The 17,698-nt window shown below is 47.6% G+C and overlaps 1 protein-coding gene across 1 annotated transcript; it reads left to right on the top strand.

Moving 5' to 3' along the window:
* The first annotated feature begins 11,982 nt into the window (after positions 1-11,982).
* Positions 11,983-13,728, top strand: LOC100836241 (glycine-rich cell wall structural protein 1). The gene is made up of 4 exons (XM_014899095.2): positions 11,983-12,275; positions 12,420-12,544; positions 12,642-13,236; positions 13,418-13,728. Exons 1-4 carry the CDS (start codon positions 12,203-12,205, stop codon positions 13,534-13,536), a joined length of 912 nt encoding a protein of 303 aa, XP_014754581.1. The 5' UTR covers positions 11,983-12,202; the 3' UTR covers positions 13,537-13,728.
* The last annotated feature ends 3,970 nt before the right edge of the window (positions 13,729-17,698 follow it).

Genomic DNA, 17,698 nt, shown 5'->3' with positions numbered 1-17,698 from the left:
TGTCCATGTTCATTTAAATGGTCAAGATTGCTTTCATGAGTAGCAACCTTTTTATGTTTGGCTATCTAGGACGATAGTCACAGCTTGCGCTAAAATGGATGGAAATTCAATTCAAGATCGGCAGATCCAGGCCGCCGTCCGACTACACTGTTGTACGGTTGACATAGTCGAACCACTGTGCAACTCTTGGGTAGTTTAATTTTACCATCTCTCAAAATATAAAAAAATACCCAATCACTCAACTTTTTTTATGAAAACAGAAGTTTATTACTCCATCCTATTCATAATAACTATATCAGATTTAGTAAGACACGAGGATCAACGATTAAAACTTGGTGTGATGCTATAAACTAACATCCGATGGGTAGAAATGACCCTAACATGTTGGATGGCTCGGTAAAACGGATGCATGAGAGGGCTCCTAGGAAAACCAATCTTGATGTTCTAAATAAATAAATTATGCCTCGCTGGCAATACGCACGGGTTAGAGCATCTCTAGCCGCGCCCCCCCCCCCCCCCAATTGGTGTACAGCGCAGCCGTTTTTAAAGCCGTTTAGGGGGGCACCGGCGCAAAAAAAAATTAGGGTTCCGCCGTGACCCAGCCGCGGCCCCAATACCAACTCCCCAAAAAAATGAAAATAGGCAAAATTTAACTAAATTCGACGAAATTTAACTAAACTTAATTGAATTTAAATAAACATGGACGTCTTCATTACATAATTTTAAAATATAAAAAAACGGGCCGCTCCTTCACCTATGTCTTCGGCTTCTTTCCCTCCGCCTTCTCGGCCATCTTCTCAGCCGCCTCCCTCGTGGCCTCGCTCAGGCTCCATGTCGAGGTCGAGGCGTGCTGCCTTCTTGGCCTCTCGCTTGCTGGCACTCTCCGCCGCCACAACTGTCCGGGGAACTCCTCGGCATTCCTCGTACACTTGCTCCGGCGCCCACTCCGGCTCCGGCTTTGGCCGGACCAATCGGAGGTGGCCGCGAGGCAGCGAGGGCACCCGGCGGGAGGAGAACGATCCCGGTTCGTCCTTGATGCGCAACGCCGCCGAGGAGGCGCTGCGGGAGGACGAGCCGGAGCCGGAGGAGGGTCCGGCCAGGTACCGGTGGCGGCCGGCCGGAGGCACTGCGGGCGTCGGAGTGTGCAGATGGGGGTGGTCGGCAGCGGCGATGTGAGCCAGCAGCGCCGCCATGGGCGCGCCGCCCAAAACCTCCTCCGCCCGTTGATGTTGAAACGACCCGGCAGAGGGCGCTCGCCTTGGCCCTCGTACTGCGCCATGCCGGAGACGTGGCGGTCGGCGAAGAACGACGCCCAGTTGGAGCCAGTGGCGTGGTTCCACCCTGGGTCCTCGCGCTCCTCCGCCGGCAGGCCGTGCCACCAGTGGGCGTTGATGGCGGCGGTGCGGGCACAGCCAAGGGGCACCGACGGCGTGGGGAGAGTCATGCTCATGGAGGGTCTCAGCCTCCTCGAGCATGAGTGTCCGGCGCGGCCAGTCTCATCGCCGGCGGCCGTTGCAAGGAGAGGAGAGGGCGAGGGCCGGTGAGAGGAATGCCGTGCACCGCCGGGGGCAGACCCTTTTTATAGCGGCGGAATGCGTACTGGCGGGTGGAAATGCGGCGAGATTTGGCGTTGGTAAGGTGCGGGGGCGTTGCGGCATTTCAACCGGTGGGCCTTGACCCGGTGAACGCCATTAATTGCGCCGGGCGCCGAGGAGAAGCCGGTGGGAAACCGGTGAGGGCAATTAATAGCCGCTGACAAGGCGGGCCCGCCGGCGCCCCCGCTCACCTCCCGATGGGCTGGGTTCGGCCTGAGGGTGCCGGCTAATATTTTGGACCGTGCTGGCGCAAAAAACATTCTGAAGAGACCGGCTGGGTTGGTTTTTCCACGCCGACGTCCCCCAAGCCCGTTTAGAGGGCCTTTGGGAGGGGGAGGGGGGACCCTGACGTGATAGCCTCGAGGGTGTCCCGATCTTTCGATGAGATACCTAATTATCGATTTGGTAGGAGGTGACGTTGACGATCCGACTACAACCTAGGAGGCAGCGCCTTAGCGATCGATACACCAACTCCAGAAGGTTATTGATCCCGCGGGGGCACGATCAACCTGACCACGAAAGTCTTTGTTCCTGCAAGCAATCGAAGAACAAGCAAGAACAAGATGAAAAGCAATCTGAAATTGCGAATAGGAGATATGAAGGTTCACGAATCTGAATACTCAATATAGTTGGAGTCTTGATGACGGTAAAACAGGTGGTCTAACCGACACACGCGATTACACGAAAGTAGCAAAGGCTAAACTTTATCTAATCAAAACCCCAAGGCTCCATGGGGGGGGGCACATGGGGTATAAATAGGAGGGGAACTAGGTGGTTTTCGGACAGGTCCTTGAGGGACTCCGAAACGGCCTAGGAATCCTCCTAAAACACAACGAAAACATCTAAAAATTGGCTGGACCCTATTACATGGCCTTAGGCCCAATAAAGCAAGGTTATAACCCTCATCTTTGGCCCATAGATACCCATTGGAGGGAGAATCCTCCACTTGGCCGAAATCCCATTGATGAAGAGGATGCGGCCTTCTTCTCATCTCTCGTTATGGCGGTTTCAATGTTCTGAAATCATCACTTGAGCTAGCTCCCGCCACCTTGCTGCCACCTCCATGGTTTGCTGTCCAACGCTGATCCTTGAGGTGCAAGCTAGGTCTTTCATTCCTAAAACACATAAAAGAACCCATCTTAGGCAGCAGCATGTTCTCATTAATATTAAATGAAGTACCGAGGAACGAAAGTACCTGATAATTTAGTTGTCGTGCACGAGCTCTAGTAATTGGTCCATGTATCTCCGGTACTTGAGGTGTATGTGCTGTAGGGGCTGTGGTTGTATCATTAGTTGGGATGTCCTCATATTAAACGTGGGACTAACCCCAAAATCTGCAGGTAGCTCAAGTTTATATGCATTATCAGTAATTTTTGCTAACACCTTAAAGGGACCATCAGCTCGTGGCATTAACTTAGACTTGCGCAAATCAGGGAAACGATCTTTGCGCAAATGCAACCAAACAAGATCTCCAGGTTCAAACACAATTTGTTTTCTGCCCCTATCTCCCGCAAGTTTATACTTAGAATTCATGCGCTCAATGTTCTCTTTAGTCGTCTCATGCATTTTTATTATAAGTTCAGCACGTTCCTTAGCATCAAAGTTAACTTTTTCAGAAGTTGGCAAAGGTAACAAATCAATTGGTGCACGAGGCATAAAACCATAAACAATTTCAAAAGGGCACAATTTTGTGGTTGAATGCAGTGAACGATTATAAGCAAATTCAATATGAGGTAAACATTCTTCCCACATTTTCAAGTTCTTCTTTAAAACAGCCCTAAGCATAGTAGATAATGTTCTATTAACAACTTCAGTTTGTCCATCTGTTTGGGGATGACATGTAGTACTAAAAAGCAGTTTAGTCCCCAACTTAGCCCATAAACATCTCCAAAAGTGGCTAAGAAATTTTGTGTCACGATCTGAAACTATAGTATTGGGCACACCATGCAAGCGAACAATTTCACGAAAGAATAAATCAGCAACATTTGTAGCATCATCGCTCTTATGACAAGGTATAAAATGTGCCATCTTAGAAAATCTATCAACAACAACAAATATGCTATCCCTCCCCTTCTTAGTTCGAGGCAATCCCAAAACAAAATCCATTGATATATCTTCCCAAGGAACATTAGGAACAGGGAGAGGCATATATAAACCATGAGGATTGAGTCGTGACTTAGCTTTTTGACATGTAGTGCAACGAGCGATAAATCTCTCAACATCCCGTCTCATCCGAGGCCAAAAGAAATGATCAGCGAGCACATCTTCGGTCTTTTTCACACCGAAGTGACCCATCAACCCTCCTCCATGTGCCTCCTGTAACAACAAAAGACGAACGGAGCTATCTGGGATGCAGAGCTTGTTAGCACGGAACACAAATCCATCATTAATGACGAACTTGTTCCATGTTCTGCCCTCTTTACAATGCTGCAAAACATCCTTAAAATCTGCATCATGTTCGTATTGTTCTTTTATAGTCTCCAATCCAAATATCCGAAAATCAAGCTGAGATAACAAGGTATAACGACGTGATAACGCATCAGCAATAACATTATCTTTACCCTTCTTATGTTTAATAACATACGGAAAAGACTCAATAAATTCAACCCATTTAGCATGACGACGGTTCAGCTTTGCTTGACTACGAATATGCTTCAAAGATTCATGATCAGAATGTATAACAAATTCTTTGGGCCATAAATAATGTTGCCATGTTTCTAAAGTCCGAACGAGAGCATATAATTCCTTATCATAAGTAGAATAATTCAGACTAGGCCCACTCAATTTTTCACTAAAGTATGCAACAGGTTTTCCGTCTTGTAACAACACACCTCCTAAACCGATTCCACTAGCATCACACTCCAACTCAAAAGTCTTATTAAAATCAGGAAGTTGGAGTAAAGGAGCATGTGTCAACTTATCTTTCAATATGAGAAAAGCTTCTTCTTGTGCAGCGCCCCATACATATGGAACGTCCTTCTTTGTGAGTTCATTAAGCGGTGCAGCAAGGGTGCTGAAATCCTTTACAAAGCGGCGATAAAACCCAGCGAGTCCAAGAAAGCTCCTCACTTGGGTGACCGTTGTTGGAGTTGGCCAGCTTTGAATTGCGTCGATCTTGGCCTTATCAACTTCTATGCCCTGTGGAGTGACAACATAGCCAAGAAACGAAACTCGATCGGTGCAAAAGGTGCACTTCTCAAGGTTACCAAACAAACGTGCATCTCTCAAAGCATCAAAAACAGCACGTAAATGATTCAAGTGGTCTTCTAAAGAGCTGCTGTAAATCAATATATCATCAAAATAAACCACCACAAATCGTCCTATGAAAGCACGTAAAACTTCGTTCATTAACCGCATGAAAGTGCTAGGTGCGTTAGTAAGACCGAAAGGCATGACTAACCACTCATATAGTCCAAACTTAGTTTTAAATGCTGTTTTCCATTCATCGCCTAATTTCATTCGAATTTGGTGGTAACCACTACGTAAATCAACTTTAGAGAACACGGTAGAGCCACTTAATTCATCTAACATATCATCAAGTCTAGGAATTGGGTGACGATAGCGAATAGTAATGTTATTAATAGCTCTACAATCTACACACATACGCCAAGAACCATCTTTCTTTGGTACCAAAATTACAGGAACAGCACAAGGACTAAGGGATTCACGAATATAACCTTTGTCGAGCAATTCTTGAACTTGTCGTTGAATCTCCTTCGTCTCCTCTGGATTGGTACGGTAGGGCGCACGGTTGGGCAGCGAAGCACCAGGAATTAAATCAATTTGATGTTCAATCCCTCGAATAGGTGGTAATCCTGGTGGTACGTCTTGTGGAAAGATGTCGGAATACTCCTGCAAAACGTGAGTAACAGCAGGGGGCAAAGAGGGAGGCATATCCTCAAATGAAAACAAAGCCTCTTTGCAAATGAATGCATAGCAAACAGAATTATTCGTATCTAACTCAGAAATATCGGATTTACTTGCAAGCAAGCATGCACCTTTCAATTTAATTTCATTAACATGTTTCGGTTCAGATTTGCTAGTAGACGCTTGGTGCTTAAATTCTTTAGCGACATTATGGTTCTCACTCTTATCCTTCTCTTTGCTCTTTGCTCTACTAGATCTAACAAGATCATCTTTCACAATTTGTTCAGGAGTCATAGGTTTCAAACCAATTTTCTTACCAGCATGCATAAAAGAATAATGATTAGTTCTACCATGATGAACAGAATCTGTATCATATTGCCATGGACGACCGAGTAACATAGAACATGCTTGCATAGGTACCACATCACAATCCACAAAATCAGAATATGTACCAATAGTAAAGTGTGCACGGACTGTTCTAGTTACCTTGAGCTTACCGCTGTTGTTAAACCATTGAATGTAGTAAGGGTGGGGGTGCGGCCTGGTGGTAAGAACAAGTTTTTCCACCATCTCCGTGCTGGCCAAATTATTGCAACTTCCCCCATCTATGATGATACGAACAGCGCGTTCCTTGATGACCCCTTTTGTTTGGAACAAGTTATGCCGCTGATTTTGTTCGGCGTGGCTCATTTGGACGCTCAAGGTGCGTTGTGCAATCAAACTCAAGTACTGATCAGCGGCTTCAGCTCCCATTAACTCCTCGTCATGGTGGGCAGCGGGGTCTTCTTGCTCTTCCTCGACAATGAGAGCATAGGTAGCTTCGTCAAAATCACTGGCTGAATCATATACTCCGTCTTCACGTATGATCATAACGCGTTTGGTTGGACAGTCCCGCTGAAAATGCCCGTATCCTTTGCACCTACGACATTGGTTATCTCCGGTCCGTCCGGTGGAAGCAACGGACGCTGCTGAACTTTGTGCAGAGGCAGCGGGTGTATTTCTTGTTGCTGCTGGTCCAACCTTTGCGGATGTAGGTGTAGAGGTACTTTGCTTGTTGGTGGAAGTAGTCGGAACAGCCGGACGTGTAGGGGGTGCAGCTGGGCGTGTGGAAGGGGCAGCGGGGCTGCGTGCTGCCCATGAGGAAGTACGACCTGCAGAAAAGTTAGTCCGCGCGTTCGCGTGTCGTCCCTGCACTTCCCTTTCAGCTTTGCAAGCAATGTGAAACAATCGATTGATAGAATTATACTCCTTATAATCAACAATGTCAGCAATTTCACGATTTAAACCACCAAAGAATCTAGCCATAGCAGCTTCCTCATTCTCAACTAAACCACAACGTAACATGTTCTTTTGCATTTCTTGATAATAATCTTGGACAGAATTACTACCTTGCCTTAATTGTTGTAGTTTCTTTAACAAGTCACGTGAATAGTATGAAGGAACATATCTAGCGCGCATAATTCTTTTCAAATCATCTCATGTTGGTGGTATAGCGTTAGGATGTGCAATACAATACTCATGCCACCAAACAGAAGCAAAATCAGTAAACTCACTAGTAGCAGCCCTAACCCTCTTATTAGCAGGAAAATCATGGCAAGTAAATTTTTGACTCAATTCTAATTCCCATGTAAGGTAAGCATCAGGGTCATATTTTCCATCAAAAGGAGGAACCTTAAGTTTAATAGAATGCAGCGAGTCATGTTCCTCTCTGTGAGGTCGTGTCGGTCCCATACCTCGGCGGTTGAAACGAGTTCGGCGATGATCACGGTCGTTGTGATGGTTTACGGCCCCGTCGTGTTTCGTATCCGCGGAGTAGTCGTCGTCGTTCTCCTCAACCTCGCTTGCGAAGGTACCCTTATTAGCGGTCCGCTGGTTGTGTGTATTGTTTCCTCCCGGTGTAGCGATGGTCGTTGCAGCAATTGCCGCCAGTTGCGTCGTGATTTCTGCCAGAGAAGTACTAATGGTAGCAACAGAATTCTGTAAAGATGTTAGCTTGGTATTTGTTTCAATGTGCACGCTCTCCAAGGTTCCAAGTCTCTCATTCGCAACCCGAACGTCCTCATCCAGCTCCTCGTTACGGAGCCTAAGCTTGCGATCAAAATGTGAAATAATGCCCTTTGTGCGTGGAGAGTGGCCTTGTAAATCATCGTCAGAACCTGCCATCGTTAGGAGAAAACAAGAAACAAATCACAAGGAAAAGTCCCTATGCACTACTAGGATGTGGGGTTCCAAAGATCACTCCACTCAACTTTTAATCAAGTTCTTACTCGTTCTTACCCCGCAAACAGGAAGGTGATGGCCAGCGGCGAGAACAAGCCCTCCGAAGATTAGTGTATCGATGCCTCGAGGCAAACCAACCTAGGTGTAGAATCTGTGGAGCTTGGAGGCTTATGTGAGTAGCAAGGAAAAGCGAATAATCAAATCAGCAATGCAAAGTTGAAAATATGCTCAAAAATGCTAGTCCTAGTTGCTGGAGTCGACAAGAACGAATTACAGAAATTAACTAAGCCTAGATACTGAAAAAGGTAGAAAGGAAAGATCAAATGAAAGGTAAAACAAGTAAATCTCTGGGGAATATTTTTTCTCTCTTTTTTTCTTTTCTTTTTGTGGCCTTCTGTTTGGCTTCTTATTCTTTTCTTTTTTTTTTATCCCCAGAAACTCACGCAAAAGAAGTTAAGACCGGAAAGCTGCACGTCGGTCTGTAGGAGAATATTAAAGGCTGTAGTAAGGAAAACTCAGAAAAATATGAGAAAATATGGGTTAGAAGCGTATCAAAACAAGCTTTCCAACAAGTGCAAGATCACTCGAAACGGAGGTCGGACGGTGGAGAAAACTGAGATATACTGCGCTGCCCCGGTGCCGTAAAACGGGTGCAGAAACTTTGGAGCTCGAAAAGTCCACCTTAGAGGCCGAATTTGAGGGTCGTACAGGGCGTTGCCCTGGATATTTCCTGATGCGCCTCGTCGTGAGCTTTCCAAAAAGTCCAAGAACGTCCAAATCCGAGTTGGTATGCAAAAGATACGTCCGTTTTACTGAACACGGGTCAAACCCACCCGAAACTAAAATTCTACTCGGACTCGGGTCCGAAACTGACTCGAACTCTTTCTCTCTTTTTTTTTCCGTATTTTTTTTCTTTCTTTCTTCCTTTTTTTTTCTTTCCCTTCTTTTTTTTTTCACAACTTTCCGAACAACTTGATCTCTAAACAAAAATCGATCTATTATGAAACACTTTCCAAAAGCACTCTTGATTGGACTCGGACTCGAACTCGCGGCTGAAAACTATAACTTGCCGACTCGATGTAGGACTCGGTGTAGGACTCGAAGAGGGACTCGGTGTAGGACTGGAAGAAGGACTCGGTGTAGGACTCGAAGAGGGACTCGGTGGAAGATATGGTGGCGGCGGAAGATTATGGCGGTGGTGTGGCAGGAAGTTTTGGCGGCGGAAGATTGATGAAGGAAACCTGCGTCACACGAAGAACAAGAAAACCAAAAGCAAGTTCGATCTAGTAGAAAAAATCTGAAAAACGATCCAATCTAATCCAGCAACTCGACACGATTAATGCAGCAAAGATTCAACAATGCAAATACTAATGTGAAAATTGCAAGGCTCAGATTGGTTCTAGGACAAGGTAACTAATTCTAATTTTTGTTTGGTTTTTTCTGGACGATAGGTAAAAACAGATCTAAACTACGGATAAACTGGAAAAATCTCACCGAGCAACCTTAAGCTCTGATACCACGTGATAGCCTCGAGGGTGTCCCGATCTTTCGATGAGATACCTAATTATCGATTTGGTAGGAGGTGACGTTGACGATCCGACTACAACCTAGGAGGCAGCGCCTTAGCGATCGATACACCAACTCCAGAAGGTTATTGATCCCGCGGGGGCACGATCAACCTGACCACGAAGGTCTTTGTTCCTGCAAGCAATCGAAGAACAAGCAAGAACAAGATGAAAAGCAATCTGAAATTGCGAATAGGAGATATGAAGGTTCACGAATCTGAATACTCAATATAGTTGGAGTCTTGATGACGGTAAAACAGGTGGTCTAACCGACACACGCGATTACACGAAAGTAGCAAAGGCTAAACTTTATCTAATCAAAACCCCAAGGCTCCATGGGGGGGCACATGGGGTATAAATAGGAGGGGAACTAGGTGGTTTTCGGACAGGTCCTTGAGGGACTCCGAAACGGCCTAGGAATCCTCCTAAAACACAACGAAAACATCTAAAAATTGGCTGGACCCTATTACATGGCCTTAGGCCCAATAAAGCAAGGTTATAACCCTCATCTTTGGCCCATAGATACCCATTGGAGGGAGAATCCTCCACTTGGCCGAAATCCCATTGATGAAGAGGATGCGGCCTTCTTCTCATCTCTCGTTATGGCGGTTTCAATGTTCTGAAATCATCACTTGAGCTAGCTCCCGCCACCTTGCTGCCACCTCCATGGTTTGCTGTCCAACGCTGATCCTTGAGGTGCAAGCTAGGTCCTTCATTCCTAAAACACATAAAAGAACCCATCTTAGGCAGCAGCATGTTCTCATTAATATTAAATGAAGTACCGAGGAACGAAAGTACCTGATAATTTAGTTGTCGTGCACGAGCTCTAGTAATTGGTCCATGTATCTCCGGTACTTGAGGTGTATGTGCTGTAGGGGCTGTGGTTGTATCATTAGTTGGGATGTCCTCGTCATGACGTGCCGGAGAAGGAGGTACGACTCTGCAGGGTTCCAAGGGAAATCACCGACCATGCATGCTAAAATTTGTTTCTCGGCTACGGTCGATCTATAGATGGGTTAATTATTAGGTGATCAGTATGTGCGATGTGCACTTTTGTGTCCAGGAAGTTACTTGCCCGGCCTCGAAGAAGCAGGTAACCTACTTCCTGGACGGGCAGTCAAAGGTGAGCTCAACGATATATGCATATAGACAGTGTGGTTGAAGGAATAAACAAAGATGTTTCCACTCTCGACGTGCAGACTCAACCGCCAAGATCTCCGGAGCAGCTAATTAACACAGCTTTAAACAAGCGCTGACACGGCCTGTAATTAAATAGGCGTGGAACATATCAATTAAAGTTTATTGTACAACTGCCGCATGCAATTTTCAAGCATTCTCACGCAGCCTGTGTCTCGGTGTGTGACGATCTTTCGTTGTTCAAATGTTACTACTATATGCGTACATGAGCTGCAAGCTTACTAATTAGCATTAATTTGTTATGCGCCTCAATTTCTTTTTTATTCAAAAATATCACTGCAATTTTTATCTTCCTAAAAATACCAGCGAATTGTCCCATTTCGATCCATTGTAGTGACATTTTCAGAGAATCTCTAGATTTGCAGCTGCATCTTTTTAATATGAAAATTACTCTAGTGGAACTTTTGAATACACAAGAGTGTAGTAGCATGCATCAAATTAAACTTACAAACTAATGTGGCAGACATGTTGAATTCTTATATTCTTTAGTATTTAGAACACATATATTTATCTTTTTTAACAACCAGAGAGGAGATGTTTAATGCATTATATTACTTGCGTATGAGATACATATATATGACAGTGTCTATTTCTCAGTCGACTTAGAAATAGTTATTTCTCAGTCGACGATCATGACCGTCCGATTACGATTTTCTCATCATTTTTTTAGTTATATTAATCTTGCCCAAATCTCAGTGATTGAATCAGACGGTTGTTAGCATCGATTTAGAAATAGTTATTTCTCAGAAACCTTAGAAATATCAAACCTCCATTTTTAGAGAAACGGTAGATCAATGATCTACTGCAAATATATTTATCCTTTTTAATAACCAGGATAGGTTGGAGTGTTCTCTTCATTATTAAAAGAGATACTTTCCTTCATTTTTTTAAATATCTATGTGTTTGAGGTTATTATAAGTAAAACACTGTCAAATTTGATCGAGTTTTTAGAAAAAAAACATAAACATATGCATCACCGAACTAGTGTCTAAAACTACTATCAAACATATTTTCGTATTGCACTTGTTTAGTTTCGCATATGTTGGTAACTTTTCTACAAAACCAGATCAAAATTGACAAATGACAACCCCAAAATATAGACTTTAAGAAACAGAGGGGTGTACGGTGAAATATCTTGGTTCAACTGAACCGGCTTCAGCAGAACATTAAGCTAAACTAAGTGGGACGCTTGTACTTAAAAGAATAAATTAAAATTGAATATATCAAAATGTTCCGATGTGGTTGGAACTGCAGGATTTCAACACAGTCAGTTGGACCTGGCTATTACCAATACTGCCTACCTGACGCATCAGGCATTTGGTCCCCGCTCACTGAACCGAAGCATCCGTGTTAGCAGGTCCAATATAGTCACCAGAACTAGGCCGGAACCAAACCCCAAGCCAGTTTAGGTATGATTTATGCAACACTTCACAGGTCTAGGAAACAAGTGAAGAGTTGTTGGTTCTTGTATACCAAACACTGGCGCAGACCCTCCATTTTAATATAGACCGGAGCTCCCGATGAGTTCCCAAGTCCAAACCCCCATTGATTCATGCAGCCACAACTCACAGCATGCCAGCATATATATAGCCTAGCATGCATCCTATGTCCCCCAGGAACTAAGCAAGTCACATTCCTTTGTATTCCACGGTTGTTTAGGCCATCTTGCTTGCATATCTTAAGATTTGTAGCCACAGACCCACTCACAGCTCAACTTAACTGCAGCAAGCAGTGCGAGTAAACAGGATTTCTGTTGCCATGGCTTGTTTCCAACTGAGACACATGTGCTTCACAGCAGTGCTGCTCTCTGCTGCCTTCTCCTTTTGCACAGGTAAAAAAACCTTACCTCTGCTTTGCTTAACTTGTTTCTTTTTTCTTTCTTTTTTTTGCGGGTATGCTTAACTTGTTTCTGCTGATCTGCACCATGCATGGCTTGTAGAACATTAACTTTTCTTGTTTCTTTGAACAAATGCAGGGCAGGGAGGTGGTAGTGGTGGTGGAGGTGGGGGCGGAGGATCAAGTATCGGTGCAGTAGTACCAGGGACACAGGATTCAGTCCAGATTGTGGCACAAGCGGCTCTCTGCTTTGACAACAGACCAGTAGTCATCTCTCCTCTTCACTCACTCGGCCTGCACAACAACGTGCAGTGCAGTGTGGCTAAGGCTAATTTTCTGTGCTAAACGTTGCATATGGCAGGTGCTGAACGGGTGCCTGAAAGCGATGGGTATCAACGGCACCGGCACCGGCCCGAACATGCCGCCGCCTCCAGGGTCAACGGCAGTCATGTGCAGCGCCCCGTGCTTCGGGCACGTGACGATGATGATGAGCTGCGTCAACAGCATCTTCGGCAACTTCGTGAGCTACAACCCCGGACTCATGCAGGGCGTCCAGGCCATCTTCCAGATGTCCTGCGGCAACGTCAACGGCCAAGGAGGCCCTGGCGGCCCTGCCGGACAAGGCGGTAGCGCCGGAGGAGTCGGTAGCGCTGGCGGTGCTAATGGTGGAGTTAGAGGCGGCAGTGGCACTACTGCTAACGGCGTCGGCGGTGGTGCGGCTGCTGGTGGAGGCGGCATGGGTGCTACGAACAGCATCGGCGGGCCCGCTGGAGGTTCCGGCGGAGGAGCCGCTGCTGGTGGAGGGGGCATGGGTACTAGTACTACTAACAGCATCGGCGGAGGAGCTGCCGGCGGTACTAGTGTCGGAGCTGCCGGCGGCAATGGTACTACTACCGGCGGCGGTGCCGTGAGTGCTATTGGCAGCATTAACGGTACAAACGTTTCAGCCAACGCAGGTAATTAATTGGTAAGAGTAACATTTTGCGGAGCAAAAAACAAAGTTCAGCTGTGTAAACGTAGCTAGCATGCCTACACGAAATTCTGCTCCATCAGTCCATAAATAATCCCTCCGTTCCAAATTCAAAAGCTACGAGATCAGCCACCTAACATTTTTTTTGCGTCCACGTGTACTTGCAGGCTCGCACGTGGCGGTAAGCAGTCCAGGTCAGCTGGCCAGCAGCGTGGACGGGCCCACTTTCAGTCTCAAGGGCGTCGTGCTAGTAATCTGGGCCGGCTCCTGTCTACTGCTGTTCTAAACTTGATCAAAACAGCGACGAGAACGATGTGCAGCGAGTTGTGAACTTATGAGATTGATTTTGGTTTCAGATAACTTGGTACAGTAGTATTGATCCTTTATCACCATCGGTGAAGCTCTATTATATGTAACCCTGTGTGATCTCCGCGTTCTGATGAATCATACATATGCAAGTGTTGTTCAGCTTTTCCACTGTTTTGTTGTTCATTTCTTCTAACCGAGTCAGTTTTGTCCAGCTACTTGCTTCGTGATCCAACAGTGCGGCACCATGGTGACCGTAATTTTACCAACTGGTTATCACAAAAATTAAAATTTAAGTTTAATTTTTCATAATGACCGGTATTTTTTACCGGTAAATCCATTTACCGTGGAGGCCCGGTAAATGCAGTTACGGTGCGGTACCGTCCCGTAAGCAAAACTAAACCCCGGTGGCACCTACGTACGCCATTCGAACAATCTATTAATTACTAAGTAGGTCCATTACTAACTGGAGAGAATATTTTTGGCTCATCACTTAGCTAAGAAATGTGGACCCCTAAAATCATCTTCCTGTCATGTTTAGTGTTGTAGTAAAATAAAATAAAACACTTGTATAGGTCGGACCGTAAATCCTACGTGACGACCAAGTCAACATTTCGCAAGAGCGAGTCAAGACGCGTACATGACGCGGTCAATCCTACGTGGCAAAATAAGACTAGTCAACGAGTCAAGTCTCTCATGCCATGATCAAAGAGTCAAATGAGCTAGAGTAGGGGGCAAGAAAAGTGTGACGAGAGGGCCCGAAGGAGAGGGAATCGGGTTAGAGTCTTAAGGGTATCTCGACCTCGCTACTTGGGAAGCCTCGTTCGGCCCAAGTACGAGGCGGCCCCTTTTGACCTCTTGCTAAGTGATTCGGGGAGTCTCGATCGACCCAAACACTTGGGCTAACGACTCCCTCGAAACCTCTCCTAACATAAGACTAAGTCGCACACGCAGGGTCGACCGAACCTATTGAAAAGATATCGACGTGTCAACTTGTCCAAGTGTACGACGACCTTCGCTATAAAGCCGGCGTACACGTCCTACTTTTATACTCGTACTTGTGCCATCGAGTTTTGGCACCCCTTACTCCAATTGTTGTCAAGAACAACAACAGTGGCGCCGACCGTGGGGAACCCTCGCCGCAATTGAAAATCTAATGGCCTCGATGAAGCCTACTTCATCGGGTCTCCAACTTGCCGCGAAGTCTACACGGTTGCAAACAAAGAAAGCAAGTGCTTCGGGGGCTCCCGAGGAAGAAGGAAACCTCACCAATCCGGACGTCGCCGCAAGCATGGTCGCCACGACGGAAGTCGCGGTCACCCCTCCACTACCGACCGTCCCGAAAGGAACCGAGGTGCTCGAAGCCGTCGTAGGCGGTCCCTCGACACTCACCAACGTAGTGGCAAGGATCGGCGAGCTGCCTACGGTTGCCGCCCCCGCAAGGAATACGGAACTCGGCATGCCTCGCTCGATGGGCTTCGCGCCACCTTCCCTACAACCGGTGGTGACCCTGCCCTCGGAACCTACAATAGGAAACGATGTGGCGTCGGGAGGATCCGTGCAAGAAAACCAAGGAGTCCCGGCTTGCGACCCCTCCAACCCGAGATTACCTCCACTGGCGCTCGCCGCGATCGCCCAAGTAGCTCCTTGGTATCATCCTTATTGGAGGCTTCTGCCGTAAGGCGCTCTCCAAGTCGCACACACTCAACATCAACCTTGCTTTGTGAGTGCCCCGCAAGCACCCCTTGCTCCTCCCGTCGGGGTCGAACAAGGCAGCCACCAGGTACCACCTCAAGCCGCGCCTCGTGGGGAACGAGACCCCAGCGTGCACGGAAACGAGCAAGTGGCAGAATCCGGAGCTCGTGCCGGCAGCGAAAGGAATTCCTGTCAACGCTCTGACCCTCTGAGAAAACGCCGAGATCATTCTGCAAGCGGCCCCTCCAGCGACGAGGGAGGACCTCACCACCAGAGGAACCAAAAGAATCGGCCGACTTGCAATCCGCTCACGCGGGAGATCCAAGACGCGCCTTTTCCGCTAAGGTTCAAGCCACCCACAATACGGCCGTACGACGGGGAATCAAATCCTCTTCAATTCTTGGATGTCTACTCCACCGCCATATGAGTCGCTGGGGGAGGTCCCGTCGAGATGTGCAACCTCTTTCCGCTCGCGCTCACCAAGATGGCGCAAACTTGGTTTTATAACCTGCGGAAAAACTCCGTGCACTCGTGGGAACGCCTCCAAGAGGTCTTCATCGCCAACTTCCAAGGAAACTTTAAAGAACCCGTGCAGGCTCACGAGCTATATGCTGTGAAACAAAAGCCGGGGGAATCCCTCCGAAGCTTCTTCCATCGCTTCGCGAAGGTACGGAGCCAAATTGCCAATCCGCCATCAATCATCGTGATCGATGCGTGCATGTAAGGCCTTCTCCAAGGAGAAATGAATTGGGCCCTAAGTCGCAATCCTCCGAAGACGACCGAGCAGCTCTATCGGATCTTGCAGGAATATGCTCGGGGCGAAGACGGGGACATTGCTAAGAAGGACACGCCACGCGCCGCTCCCGAAGGAACTCCCTCGTCCGACAAACCCCCTGCGTCCGCTTCGTCTTCCAAGAAGAAGAGGAGGTGGGGGAAAAAGGGCGCGGGTGACCAAGCCCGGAAAATCTTCGCCGTTGAAGGACAAGCACCGTCCCAAAAGACTTGGCAACCCAAGAAGCCACCTCCTCCGACCGAGGAAGGAATTGAAAGATGCCTCATCCACAACTCGGCAAGCCATACCACCGAGGAGTGCAATACTCTCATCGCGGCCCGCGAAGAATTCCAGGCGCGAATGCAAGCCCGGCGCAAGGATGAAAAAACTGCCGAGGCTCCACGCCCCGCCAACATCCTCGTAGCTGACCCAGCACCTAAGGAGGAGAACCTCCCGATTCAGGAACCCGCGCATCACATCAGAGTGATACTCGGGGGCTCCGCCACAGGCCGGGGATCGAAGCGACAGCGCAAGGAGTATGCTCGCGAAGTCAATGTCGTGGGAACCTTCACCCCGACACCACCCCGAAACGGGCAAGCATGCCAATTGCCTTCACCGAGGAAGACGCCAAGGGGATACGCTTCCCGCACGACGACGCCCTCTTCGTGACGGCGATCGTCGCCAATTGTGAGCTCAAAAAGATTCATGTAGATGGCGGAAGCTCCGCCGACATCATATACCTAAGCACTTTGAAAAAGTTGATGGAACCATAAGGGGGATATAAGAACGGCTCGTTGTAGCCATCCCTTTATCCTCTCACCGGCTTCGTACCGGGGAAGTCCATTCAGTCGCCCAGACAGATTAAGCTCCTTACGACCTTCAGGGACACCATAAATCATCGAACCGAGCTCGTGCGTTTCAACGTGGTGGACATGGAAGCCTCCTTTAACGCCATCCTTGGGAGGACTACGCTAAACCGTCTCTGCGCCGCCGTTCATCACAGCTTCTTTTGTATGAAGATCCCGGGTCCGAAAGGCGTGATAACGGTCCGCGGCGAGCAATCTTCCGACAGAAAGACCCTCTACTGCCATGAGACCAAGTGCGCCGAAAAGGGAGAATCATCCAAGAGTATCAATATGCTTTCGAATGCAGGAGCATCCGCGACCGATCGCCCGGAGCGCTACATCCCTAAGCCCCTCCCCGAAGGAGAACTCAAGGGAGTAGGCGTCTCCTGAGAAGACGCCACGCGCACGGTGAAGATCGGAGCCGACCTCCCGAGTAAACTCGAGGAAGAACTCCTCGACCTACTTCGCAAGAATTTCGATCTCTTCGCTTGGTCTCTTTCCGACATGGGAGGAGTCCTGCGCGATGTCATGGAGCATCGCCTCGCCGTAAGGCCCGACAAAGCTCCCGTAAAGCAAAAACTTCGGAAAATCTCCACCCAGCGATGCAAGGTCATCAAGCAAGAAATCACCAAACTTTCCGACGCCGGGCTAATCCGAGAATTTTGGCACCCCGAATGGTTAGCAAATCCTGTCTTGGTGAAGAAGGCCATCGGCAAGTGGCGAATGTGTGTCGACTTTACCGACCTGAACAAGGCGTGCCCCAAGGACGACTACTCGCTCTCTCAGATCGACCAACTGGTCGACTCCATGGCGGGATGTGAGAGGTTAAG

The sequence above is a fragment of the Brachypodium distachyon genome, chromosome 2 (assembly GCF_000005505.3).
Source record: "Brachypodium distachyon strain Bd21 chromosome 2, Brachypodium_distachyon_v3.0, whole genome shotgun sequence".
Lineage (NCBI taxonomy): Eukaryota > Viridiplantae > Streptophyta > Magnoliopsida > Poales > Poaceae > Brachypodium > Brachypodium distachyon.
Note: the sequence above shows the minus strand (reverse complement) of the source record. Positions and strands in the feature narration are given on the sequence as shown.